The sequence below is a fragment of the Buceros rhinoceros genome, unplaced genomic scaffold (genome assembly GCF_000710305.1).
Source record: "Buceros rhinoceros silvestris isolate BGI_N320 unplaced genomic scaffold, ASM71030v1 scaffold25872, whole genome shotgun sequence".
Lineage (NCBI taxonomy): Eukaryota > Metazoa > Chordata > Aves > Bucerotiformes > Bucerotidae > Buceros > Buceros rhinoceros.
In genome coordinates this window covers 6,891-20,260 of record NW_010397519.1, presented here as the reverse complement: position 1 = coordinate 20,260, position 13,370 = coordinate 6,891, and the positions used below count along the sequence as shown (strand labels likewise).

Sequence of the window (13,370 nt, the reverse complement as noted above, 5' to 3'; positions counted from 1 at the left end):
GGGTTTTCCCCCCCTCCACGTGTTTCTCGTGTGCCTGCAGTGCCATGGACTTTTTGTGCAAGCGGGGAGCCTCAAAGCAGCGAGTTGTGAAATAAGTGGTTAGCAAATACCTGCATCTAAATAAACCATTTGTTTATGCCCGAATGGTCTTTCCACAGGCTGCGAGCTTAAAGCAGATAAGGAGTATCAGTTCAAAGTAGACGATGAAGAAAATGAGCATCAGTTGTCTTTGAGAACGGCAAGTATCATTTGGGTTTTAAGCTGCAGGATGTAAGTTTTTATTTTTAGTTGTGTGTGATAAGTGAGTTTTTAACATGTTCATTAATTTCTTAAACTCATTTTGTTTAGCGGTGTTTTTACATTAACCCATTAAATAATGAGTTGGGAGTGCAGCATACCATCTCACTTGCAATATGTGCCTTATTGAAAAAGTTTAAAATATCCACTGATATTACAGCGAGCAGTGCAAGGCTGGAAACCTTTCAAAACGAATTCACAGTAGGTTAATAAAGGTATTCTGAATTGAATGAAAGGCCAGTGTGACCACCCTGACATCTCTACTGCAATAGTTCAGATGCTGTAGGAGCACAGGGGGATGGTGGGTTTGTACGAGTCACACATGGTCACGTTTTACTAGACTTTATTAGCAACTGTATCTTGAAAAGCTTTTCCACATACTCCGCAAACATAATTTGTGTGCTTTTTGCCATGAGCAGCTAATAATTAAATCGAAATGAGGAAGGAAGGTTTATGTTTTGATTTCTTGCCCTTGGTGTTGCTCTTCAACAGTCAGATAATTCATCTAACGGACCCCTCACTCGGTGAAATCTCCAGGAGGAAAATCGGTGTTTGTACACTGAGGTCTTAAACCTTCCTGCTGCCACACAACCAAGACACAATATTTAAAGGCCTTTGTTCTGCACCGAATGTGTTACTTTTGTTAGCAGAAAGATAATACACCCAAAATTCCCAGGCAAGGAATTGAAGTTGTAGACTTCTCTGCTTAGTGCTTTCTTACTGTGTTTATTTAAATACAAAGAGCAAAATACAAAAGAGCTTTGCTGACACCTGGAAACAAAAGTCTTGTAATTGTGGATTGCTTCCTCCACAGAACTGCTTCCTGGGGGGGAGGCTTGCAGTATAATGCTCTGCAAACTTGCTCACAGTGACACTTGGAACACTTCAATAAAGGCATTGTGGTTTTGTGAGTCATGTGCCTTCAGTCCTTGCATTTCAGGAAAATTACAGCCTGGACTTGCCAGTGACTTAGACTTGTTCTTAACTGGAATTTCTTTTGAGGGAAGAGTATAACGGTACAGTGTGTATAAGACAAGTTCATGTGGGTAGTTATCGTACCCGACTGTCATGCAGGTGAGATCAAGTCATCCAGTGATATTTGAGGTGCATGGCTTTATCCAAAGATCCTGCTTTTGGAAATTCACCTGTAGCATCTCTTCTGATACTGTGTGCTCTTCAGGGCTGGTGAAGTACATTGGATGCATCCCAGTACTTGGTTTTCAAGGTTGTGGGGGAAAAAAGTCTAATTCAGTAACTTTGTAAAAACAAAAGCTGAAAGGGGAGGAGGATTGAGGTAGAAAGTGGCATGGGGGTTTCTGTAGATGTTCCTAATGGTAGCTGAGAACATCGAGAAGGATGGTCACTGCCTCATTACCCATTTATTGTGTGTGCATTCCTTCAGTGTAGAAATGAAAGCATGTGGATGGATACTTGCCAGACAGATGGTAAATAAATAAATAGTAAGTGGCAAATGCCTGGAGTATGTGGGGGTGGAGGGCATGCTCTGAAATTCTTGCCCTGGTGTGTAGTCCCACCAGCTGAAGAAGGGTTCAGTGTTGTTGCCAACCCATTTGAGAGGTGAGATCGGAGCAGCCACTTGACCTCTTTAATTTTACACTAACAAAACTTGCCAGGAGTAGTGAACCCTGTATCCCGTTTCCTCAGCCTTCAGCCTGATACAGTGAGTCAGATCATTACAGCCTGCCTAGGTTGGATGCCTCTGCCTGAAGTGTTACACCCACACCTTGTGTGGAGGGCTGGAAGCTTGCTTTCTTGGGTACTGGGAACAGAAATGGAGCACCTTGTTCACTGGTCTTAGGAATAATTGTAGTACTTGGAGGGATTCTTGGTTTTCACATCCCTTATGTGTAATCCTGACTCAGATGCCAGAGGTTCAGAGAACTGGAATTGCAGGCCTGTCCCATGTCTGTCACTCTTCGCCACCCTGCAGCTATGATTTTTGATACAAAGTGTGGAGTTGACTCAGCATAAGGCACTTGAGCTTTGAAGTGCTCTGGGACAGCAGCTTTTGGTGCAGTAATGCCTGAGGCGTGTGCATAAATGACAGCTGGTGAAGGTGTAACTCCTCACTGAACGTCAAGTAAGCAAAAAGCGTGTAGTGCCATGGCAGGAAGCAGATGAGACATGGCAGGAAGGGGAGGGATAAAGGCTGTGACTCCTTAGCGCTGTGATAGCAGCTTCCCTTCCTCTAGGTGCGTGTTTTACTTCCCTTGGGCAGCTTCAGTGCTGACAGCTTGTCACTGACCCATTTCAGTGCAATAACCCAGTAGCGAAACTGGAGTCTGCTGCTCACAGTCCTCAAAACACGCCTTGAGTTGCACCTCACAAGTGTCAGTGATACAGGGAGAGGGGGTACTGGCTTGGGGAGGACTGAGCTGAATTATTTGCTGTCAGAAATACAAACTTCAGTCTTGGGAGATGCAGAGCAGGGAATGGAGTTTAAGAGACTGCAGAGTAGTTGAGAGATTCTCAGACTGTTCTTTACTTCACAGGTTACTTTAGGGGCTGGAGCCAAAGACGAATTACATGTTGTAGAAGCAGAAGCGCTGGACTACGAAGGCAACCCTACTAAAGTAGTACTGGCATCTCTGAAAATGTCAGTGCAGCCTACGGTAAGTGCAGGAGCTTGGAAAAATCTACTTGAATTGTGTCTCAGGTGAGAGACAAGTTAGGAAAGGTTTGGCTGGCTGAGTTCTAGTGGAACTGCTCAATGCTGGGGGCAGGCGTGATGGACAACACTCAAATTGGCATTGCTGCCAAGAGCGGAAACAACTGTGGGTTGGACTTCACCTTTAATATTTGAATAAAAACCACTACTTTTTTCCTTAGGTTTCATTAGGGGGCTTTGAGATCACACCACCGGTGGTCCTCAGGTTGAAAAGTGGTTCAGGGCCTGTTTACGTCAGCGGTCAGCATCTCGTAGGTATGTTACTCGGGTACTAATCCGTGACCTTGCTACCTGTCAGCATCAACAGTGCTTGAGCGCTGTATCTGGTATCTCAAGCAGTGCTTTAACACTGACCCTCTGAAACTTTAATTCACTGTCCTCAGAGGTGTGAGGTAACTGTAGGACAGGGTTCAGAGAAATGCTGGCGTACCTTTTCTTGCCTCTTGCTTTGTATGGACAAGGGGCGTTTGTCAGCCTTGCAATTTGAGTCCTGATTTCTCCCCTCCAGAGTGGGTGTTAGGTTCCTCGTGTTTGCGTCTCACAGCAGAAAGCTGTGAGTGTTCTTACCAGCTTATCAGTTGAGAGAGTGAGAAGACTGCCTGTGAAGTAGTTTGGGTTAGCACTAAAAACTTAAGTCAGGACTAGCCCTCCCCTTTGTAGAATTGTCTTTGGAACTGAATTTTCTAGAAGGTCTCTTAAACTGTGTCTCCTTAGGAATGGAGAAGATAGTATCCTTAAGTTTGTAAGGCTTGTGTTCCGTGAGGAGGGGTACAGGCAGTGTAATGTTACCCACCCATTTGGGGTTTGTGTGTAGTAGTATCTGCACACAGTCACCTGGAAAAGTTCCTGATCTCAGTGGTTAGATCCCTAGTTGGAAGCTTTCTCCTACCAGTTCAACCCCTCAGTCAGATCTTACCAGTTCAGTTCTGGGTGTTACTCTTATATTTATGACTAGTGATCTTGCTTTAACTACTGTTAAATGAGGCGAGGTGTTTTTTACACATTGCCATCATTTTATCAGCATTAGAGGAAGAACCAGAATCAGATGATGAGGAGGATGATACAAAAATTGTGAACACTTCGACAAAGAGACCAGCAAGCGGAGGAGGAGCTAAAACACCACAGGTATGTCTCTACTCTCAGTCAGCTGGTTTGCACTTTTCTTTCAGTGTGGTATTGCTGCTCTCCCTGGGAGCAAGCAGTTAGGTGGTTTGCTGTGATTTACTTAACGTGTGGTAGCTGTGGGGAAGGAGTATGTTGTGCTTGGGTCTTGACAAGTGCTGAATTACAGAAGTGTAGTTAAGCACAGGCAGTTTGGAAAGCTTTGCTGGAGGGGCAGTATGTAGGCTACTTTCTGTGGCAGTCGTGTCTCCTGCCGTACTATGTGCAGACAGATGAACGTCGCCGTACTGCAGGAGTTCAAATGCTGACTGAAGCTCCGCGGTGTGGAGGGCAAGGTTTGTGTGCTCACAGCGTGCTGTAAATGAGTCGTAGCTGTGGAGTTTGGCAGCTGTTACATGCTGTTTTTCAGATAAATTGATGCAAGATTGTCTTGTAATTATGCCACGAGTTTTGGATCAAGGTTGCTGTTTAAGACAATGGTGTTGACTCTTCACATACTTTATCTTTTTTCAGAAAAAAGCAAAATTATCAGAAGAGGATGAGGATGATGACGAAGACGATGATGAGGATGATGAGTATGTATTGTTTTGATGTATTTTGAAACAGGGTTAGGTGTTTCAGGATAGGAATTGTGGGACATAACTGTCTGTTAAGTGAGGATGCTACCTTGTTGGCTACAAAAAAGTGAAATTGCCTCAGATGTATCTCAGTACGTTACTCAAATATGTCATACTGGGTTATAAAACTTAGTTTTATGTAATCCATTATCTTCTAACAAATCAATTTCTGTAGTAGTTGTGGAAGTTCTGAGATACTTGTGTTTAGTATTAAAGCCTAAGGGAATGCGTTTAACTGCTTTAACAGCAGTAAGAGTATTTGGCCTAACACCTTGTGGTGTGTCAAAAAAAGGTGTAAGATAGACTCGGGAGGATTACCTGCTTCCTTCAGGAATGAAATATTTTATTGGGAGGGAGCAGGAAGGCTAACTCCTAATACGGTTAAAGCTGTGAGTGTGAATCTTCGAGTTATGGTGAGTGACTGCCTTTCTAATTGCAGTGATGAGGATGACTTAGAGGATGATGAGGAAGAGGTGAAAACACCAATGAAGAAAGTAAGTGGCGTGTATGTATGTTTACACGTGTTGTGACTCTCTTCATCCGTGATGGATTAAACAGCCTGTTCGGTGAGCTTGAAAGGGAGTGGTAACACCAGATGGACTTGGTGTCTGCAGTGAAGTTTCTGCAGACAGTAACTGGGCGGATAGACCCTGAAATAAAAAAGCTAAATCGGAATGTGTGAGCTGGTTAGAACGGTTCACTTCAGGCAGCGAGTGCTCGGGTGTGGAATTCCATCAGCCCTTGGTGCCATCTGGTGGCAAAACCTGCTGCAGACAGCCTGGCTGCTGCAGGGGTAGGGGACGCCGTTTCCTGAACTGCCCTGCTTTGGCCTGAGCGTGTATGTTCCTGTGTTCTCTTTGGAAGCAGTCGCCGAATGCTGTACTTCACCGAACCCTGTCCTCACGGGTTCCTCTAGGTGCGGGTGCACTGTAGATCAGGGCCTGGGAAGGACAATGTGAACTGCACGGTTCTTGCCATCTAATCAAATCCAGTGAGGCTGAACGAAATGGTCCCTGAATTTATATTGGAATATAAGAACTCTTCGGATTGAGGTCATTAAGTCTAGAACATTACATTAATGAGCTTAACATTTACTAGCAGTTTTTCATGGCAAATGGACTTAAGTGCTTTTTTTTTTAGCCTGTCCGTGAGGCTTCAGGAAAAAATGCGCAGAAAGCAAAGCAAAATGGAAAAGACTCTAAGCCATCCACACCAGCATCTAAATCGAAAGTGAGTGAAGACAAGTTGGTCTGTTGGTTCTCGAGGGGAAGCTAGTTTTCTTGCTCCATTAAGTTGGGTTTGTGAGTCTTTATGACGCGTGCTGGGGACACTCCTCGTTGCTTTGTGTTCATTTCTGTTGGGAGAAGGAGATGCGTAGGCCCCTGCCCAGAGGCGTGAGGTGCTGTCTGTGCTCAGATATCGTTTCTCTTGTCCGAGGAATGTGTTTGAAGCACAAATTAAACTTCTGTAGCTTTTTGAAAACTATCTGAAGTGTTTTTCTGGTATCTAGTTTTATTCTGTATAAATTGCACGGTTAAAACATCATTGTTTTTAGAATGCTTGATCTTGTATACTAAGTAGCTTTGTGTGTGTGCGAGTTCCTAATGAAATGAATAATTTTCAGACTCCAGATTCCAAGAAGGACAAATCTCTAACTCCAAAAACTCCAAAAGTCCCTCTGTCGTTAGAGGAGATTAAAGCAAAAATGCAAGCGTCTGTAGATAAGGTGAGTTTTCAGAAACCTCGGGTTTCTCAGCCTTATTTTTACTTCCACAGATCAGAAGAACGGGATGTTTTTAGGAAGTGGTTCTGTGTCACTGATTGCTGTGCTGTTATCACAGTTTGTTGATGTTGAAGCTCAGAAATGAAAATTTCCTTTGGGACAAAAAGAAGCCTCTGCATGCATGAGAAAAAACCACTTTTTTTTGTTCCTCCAGTAGTGGTGATTTAGTAATTTGGTATTTTTTAGTGAACTGTCTCAGTTAACTATGTAAAAGCACCCCAACAAAAAAAACAAAGGCACAAACTTTGTGTGGTACCTATTCGAAAGGTGCCTTAACTGGTGCACGTGTTTTTCAGCAAGTAGAGTGAAGCAGAGTCCTGGGACAGCTTGTTAAAGCAGTACCCAGCTTGGGTACCCACCTGCTTGTAAGGCTTTAGAACTTCCAGAAGGGGGAGATATGTGCTTGTGATACACATTAATGAATCAGCGAAGGCCTGAAAGCATTTTCCTTCTGAGCTGGAGATCTAGGATTGAGTCTCCCCTCAATGGCTGGCTCTGCTGTTGCAGGTCACAGGGAGTCCCTCAGCCTCTGGTTGTTAGCAAGTTTGACTGTCGCTTCAGTTATGCATAGGAGTTTTCTTCCTGGCTGCTATTTAAGTACAAAAAAAATTGCATTTTAGTTGCTGCTGGTTGGATAAAAGTGTAGCAGGTAATAGTGATTCTTTCTCCTAGCTAAGTTTGGAAACCTGTGTGCTGGCCAGGGCTGCAGTTGAGATTCCTGTTCTGCGGAATGGGTGGTAGTGAGGACCTGACCTCTAGGCTAAGGTTCTGGTTTTGCTTCGAGCTCAGCGTTGTGCTTACAGATCCTGTGCTTATTTGTGACTGACCATGGTCTGTTTATTGGAGCCTTTTTTTGGCTGCTGTCAGTGCTGTGAAGTCTGTGGGTGTTCTAGTTTGATTTTGATCAGGGTTATAAACTTTTTCCCCCTTACAGCAGCAATCGAGTCATCTAAAGAATTAGGTTTATCTTCTCCTTAGATATTTATGTTTTTTGAGGCAGTTTTGTCCCAGGAATGCAAAATCAAAGCGATTCAGTGCAGAGCCATGACAGATAGTGATCGGGGCTGAAACCTATAGCTGAACGGTGACCCTGCCCGTGAGGGGTGTGTCCTTCTGCCAGGTCAGGCTAACCTGCATCTGCAGGGTGCTGGGGTGTTTTTTGCATGACTCGGGGAGCAGCGATCGGTGGTGTTCCTGCAGTGCAGGCAGGAGTAGCTGAGCTGCTCACGGTAGACACTTGTCTTTGATGTTTTCCTAGATGGTGCTAGAACATAACTTAGTAAAGGAAGAGGTTTGTGCATTGCTGTACACAGCAGCACTTCCAGCTGACAGCCAGCAAATCAGCAGCTTAAATACTGTGAAATTATATTAGAGTGGAACTGTTGTATTTTGTAGTGAGTAGTCAGCAAGCTCATGGAGAAGCATCAGTTAGCTGAGAGGGTCTCGAGGAAGACATTTAAATTCAGGCTTTTTGTTGCAGTAGTGCAGTTTTGTATTCCTCATGTAGCTTTCTTTCCTCTGAACAGAAAATCGCTGTCTTCCGCAGGGTGCTGAGCGGCAGCTAGTGTACCTTCATAACAGGCTGGGTGTATTTCAACTGACAAACCCCAGAATGGGAAAAGTACTACTCATGGGGCATGCGGAAGTAAATCAGTGTCTCAAATTAGTGTGCCTGGGTGGTTTTGCCTGGAAATGGGAAGAGACCAAGATAAATCTAGATCCAGGAACCGTTACTGAATCTGCTTTGTACATCAGAGTATGTTGAAAGACAATTTCAGAGACAGGAGCAAACATGTCAAGAACAGCTCTTTAAATTCATAGAACTGATGTATTGGGATGAGTCTTGCAGGGACAGGGGAGAGGAGTTGATTTTTTGCTTTAGAGCTGAAGCTGACCAGCTTCCTGCACAGGGTGGTACTGCCTCGAGTCGCACGCTGTTAAGAATCCACAAAAAGGGAGTTAGTTCTACTTGCTCTGAATAACATTTGAGCGTTGCCTACAAACAAGGGTATTTTCGGTGGAGAGTGCTGGCTGCTTTGGTCTTGAGCACGAGCAAAGATGCTTGTACAGCCATTTTAGCGTGTGGCACTCGCTCCTGTGAGAAGTACATGGTGCTGTAGAGAAGGAAACTTCTAACAGTGGTTTAAAAGCACCGTTGGTTTGGGGCACTGCAAGGTGAGTTCAGTAGAACTGCAAAGGGTTTTGAGCGTCCTAAGTTACTGGAGTCGTGAAACGAGCTGCATGCACTGAAGCTTGCTTTCTTCAAAACAGGGTTGTTCCCTTCCTAAGCTGGAACCCAAATTTGCCAACTATGTTAAGAATTGCTTCAGGACGGAGGACCAGAAGGTAACTGAATTTATTGCAACTTGATAAAGTCCAAAAACTTTTATAACCTGACTTAGGGATTCTTTTCCACTTCTTAATCTTTACAAGCTTTGGACTGTTTCAAAGGCTTACAAACCACGAACAATACTTCAAATTAAATAAATGGGAACGGTTTTAAGGGCTTAGTTGGCTAAGATGGGAAAGCTAATATTTTATTACATTTTTCCAGCTTTTATATGGTTGGTAAATTATCTCTTGCTTACTAAACCCACAGAATTTTCCTTTTGGCACCATATTGGCTAAGGAAATGAGCTGTGGTTTTCCTTGCTGCTGGATTTGGCCACCTAGGCCAGTCTGCTGTTCAGCCCTTTGGTGGGGCGGGTGTCTGGGAGGGGGAACTGTTTTGCGATTGAGATTATGGCTTTCTTGCTACATTTTCTCCCAAAGTCAACTGAACTCTTGTAAGAGGGCAAGCCAAAAGGTGGTATCAGGAAGCGAGTTTCTGAGCTGGTTATTACTCAACATATACAAGGCTAAAATGTGTCTTAGATTTCCCTATCAAAATTCCTGCGAGTTAAAACTTTCTTCCAGTGACAGAATTCCTTATGCTTTCCTGCTTCCCTCAGTGGTTCAGAGTAAACTTGTCTGATAGACAAATTGATGGGTTCTTCTGAGAATGTTTAAAAGCGGTGAGCCTCCGCTACTGGTGCTGGGCTGCCATGAGCCAGGGTAGGCAGAGTTCAGCCAGTATTTGCCTAGCTGGTCCACACCCATCCTCTCACTTACCTTCACCGAGCTCTTACTGTTGTGACTTAGGGTGAATAAATCTCCTAGCAGAAGGGCCTGATGTCTTGCTTTTGACTGGATTCTCTCTGAAAGGAGCGCGTTTTCTGTTGTAGTTCAGTGTCAATATTTTGTGGAGTAAGTGGAGATAGTAAACTGAAAATAATTAGAGGAATGGATTTCAATTTCTAACTTTTTGTGTACACTTCCAGGTCATTCAAGCTCTCTGGCAGTGGAGACAGACTCTGTAAGAAAAGAAAACAGTTTAAACAGTTCATTAAAATCTGCAGTCTTACTTCTGTAACCATTATTTGGCTGTTACCGTTTCTGATAAATGTCATCCAGATTTACCTTGCCAAGAATGTGTTGTCCAAAATGCCTGTTTAGTTTTTAAAGACAGGACTCCACCCTCAGCTTCATTTTAAGTATGTATGGAATGTTTTGATAAGGCATGGTGGTGGTGGTGGTCAGACAAATGGAAATGGTGGGGAGACTAAATGTATGTGGAAACAAAAATAAAATTTAGTCTGATAAATGTCATCCAGATTTACCTTGCCAAGAATGTGTTGTCCAAAATGCCTGTTTAGTTTTTAAAGACAGGACTCCACCCTCAGCTTCATTTTAAGTATGTATGGAATGTTTTGATAAGGCATGGTGGTGGTGGTGGTCAGACAAATGGAAATGGTGGGGAGACTAAATGTATGTGGAAACAAAAATAAAATTTAGTATTTTAATAAAGTAACTATCGTTTCTTTTTTTATGGGTTGGGGAGAGTCTGTGCATTGAACCCAGAAGATAACAGGGCTTTCAGGTTCTCACAGGAACTGCTGCGAAGTGTTCTAGCTACTCCTCTTGACCAGGTACCCATCAGATAGTCTCATTTGTGGTGTCAGTTCCATAAGCTTTACAGCTACTGAGCTGATGACTGAGAAGTGGTAAGCGGGGCCTTGTTCTTGTCTGGAGGTGACCACTAATTATATAACTGCCTGAAGCAGCCTTTCCTGCATCTCAATTTCTGCCCAGCTCCGTTGCTCTTTGGTTTATGGTTTTTCCCTTAACATCGGAGGTTGTAGGGCCTGTGACTCCGCTTGTAAAATGGAATACTTGTGATGTGGGAACGGCTGGCTGTGCTGTTCCTCACAGGGGCTGCAGTCTCCGAGGCTGTCCCACCTAAAGACTCCCGTGAGGGCTTTGTGGGGAAGAGCTTGCTTGAACGCGGTAGGGTGTGCCTGGAGAGCGTGCTGAGGGAGTTCAGTGCTACGGGATAAGTTCTTGGGAGTGGTGAGCTCATCTCCAGCAAATCCCAAAAGCTCAGCTGAGCAGGTAGTCCTAGCTCGGTTCTTTGGGTGTCTTGATTAGTGCCCACCAGTGAGCGATACTGAGGCAGAGCCTCGTGGGACTGTTCCTGGTTCTGAGATAAAAGTGGAAAAGCCATGGTTCCGAGGGCCCTTTCGGTTACAGGGAAGGAGGGGATGGATGTTGCACCTGACTGAACGCTGCATCACGTGGGGGCTTGAATGCTGTGTCTGTGTAGTAACTGCAGTAATGGGGTGAAGACAAAGAATTCTCGGTAAGAAAATGTTTAAGCAGTTAGTAAACTTGGATTTAATCCTTGCCGTGTCTGACAATTAATGCAACTGGCCTGAGTTTTTCACTAGACTTTTTCAGAAATACCGTATTTGAGAGCAGAGTGGTAAAGTGGCCTTTAGCAGGTCAGGGGCCTTTTTCCCCTTGGTGGGCTTGGGTGGTTGGGCTCCTGCAGCGGTTCCCTTCACAAGGCGTGGTGAGAACTCCTCTTGAGTTGTGCTCATTGGGCATGGGCTCTTTTTTATTTTTACTGAGTGTTCTTTTTTCCAAGTTCTAGAAGCAGAATGTCTAATTTGGTTTGTAAAATTGTCACTGGAAATATTTCTGATGTTGGCTGTTATAAAAACTTTAGTTCCTGTCGCTGGGACTTTGGGCTTGATGGAAACTGATGCGACTCTCCAGAAGCAAGTATTTCTTTTTGGAAAAGCAAAGTGCCTGGAGAAGTGAAACCCAGTGTCAAAAATTCATTGAAGCTTGAGTATAATTGCAGCATGTGAAATGGCAGAGTGTAAGGGTTTGAAATGCCTGTTTCGGTGGGGTTGTGTCAACAGATGATGTCATATGCACAAGTGAGAGCAAATTTCCCTGGTGAAATAGAGTTAATGGCACAGACAGGCTTATTTAAGCAAAATTGCCCTCAATTTTGGCTGAAACAAGTGAAAATTGTACAGTAATTTCAGTAAGTATCAGCCAATAAAATATTCTGAGAATGAACTGTCAGGAAAGCCAGGGTGGTGTCTGTCCACAGGTCACTGACCAGAGCCTGTCTGCGGGGCGCAGCCACGCTTGGCAGGGGGGTCGCAGGGGGAAGGTGGAGCCCGTGTGGGCAGTTCCGAAGGGAGACGAATTCCTGCGCTGCAGCCAAGGTATAAAGCAAGTGAAACCCTCGTCAGGCAGCCATGGAGCACCGTGAGGTGTCTGCATGGTGGCAGGGAAACGGTTGGCTGCCCCAGCCCTCCCAATAACATGCCTCAGCCCTTCCCGCCAGTCCCAGCTCCAAACGCTTTGCTCCTGTTGGGACTGGCCATCTGATGACTCCGTGGGGCTGCTGGGCTGTGCAGCCGTAACCTCTCGGATATGCACACGCAGCTGCCAGTTCTTCACTTTGAACAGAGCCTCAAAGGTTGAACTACAAAATAAAAGAATCTTATTTTCAACTCGGATGTGAAAATACCTGTTGGAGAGAAGGTACCAAATACCAGATGTGGGTTATTGAAGGACAGTTCTTGCCTTTCTGCAGTCAAAACATGTTTTCCCCATGGTAATAACAGCATGATTTCATCAGAGCTGCAGTGTTTTGACGGTTACGTGGAGGGCTGTAAGCCTGTGTGATCCTGGTCCTTCCGGATGGCTTATCTGAGAACACGGAGGTGCGCAGTAAGTGCTTCTCATGCTACCACGGAAAACCAACTCCCCTTCCCAGGATAGTAAAATGCCTCTGCAAGCTGGCCATCCCTGGACTTCCTTTCCATGGATTTCTCTTCCTGCTGCCTTTCTTGTTGAGGCATCCTTCTGCTCCTTGCTTTTTCCAGGCTTCATTTCTTTGAGCGTTTTGTTCCTCACAGCGTACAGGTAGCTGGTGGTGTTCCCCTGCACAGGACACCGGGGAGCTGAGCAGGTGTGCAGCAGCACTGTCCTCTCTGGGCTGCCCATACAGCCACTCCTCCGAGTCCCTGGTGTTCCTGGACATCTCCTTTCAGAGGTGATAGTAGAGGGGTACTGTCACCCAGTAAAGCCACCTTTTCCAACTTCAGGAGGTCTTGGTCTGTCGCTCCTTGGGGTCTTCAAGAATAGTGCTTACGGCCACCTTAGGTCTGTCTCGGGGTTCTGTTTGCTCCTGTGAATCAAACTAGCTGTCCAACACGGTGCCTCAGACCCCCGTCACTACAAAGAGTGCTGGGTCCCTAGTTTGCCTGTGCTCAGCAGTTGTTGCAGCCTTCGGAGAGGAACAACGAGCGTGGCTGGCAGGAGGGTGGAAGGGAGTGTGTGTGGGCTGAGGTAATGGAAAACAGGGCCAGGATGGGTGGTGGTTCTGGGCTTCTTGCCACCCAGACAGTCCCTCAGGGGCTAAATTCATGCTGGAACTGTCCTCTCCTCCAGAAATCTTACCCAGATGCCCCAAGCTATGTCCTGTCTCCTTCCAGTGTGCCATTACTGACTAGCAGCC

At 45.1% G+C, this 13,370-nt stretch overlaps 1 protein-coding gene across 1 annotated transcript; it reads left to right on the top strand.

The window, feature by feature from the left end:
* Positions 1 to 158: 158 nt before the first annotated feature.
* On the top strand, positions 159 to 10,358 carry NPM1 (nucleophosmin (nucleolar phosphoprotein B23, numatrin); the record flags this gene model as incomplete). The annotated part of the gene is made up of 11 exons (XM_010146297.1): positions 159 to 238; positions 2,811 to 2,930; positions 3,148 to 3,241; positions 4,008 to 4,111; positions 4,622 to 4,683; positions 5,165 to 5,219; positions 5,866 to 5,955; positions 6,350 to 6,451; positions 8,780 to 8,854; positions 9,829 to 9,984; positions 10,143 to 10,358. Coding segments are annotated over 10 exons (821 nt in total), but the record flags the coding sequence as incomplete, so codon positions are not given.
* Between the last annotated feature and the right edge of the window lie 3,012 nt (positions 10,359 to 13,370).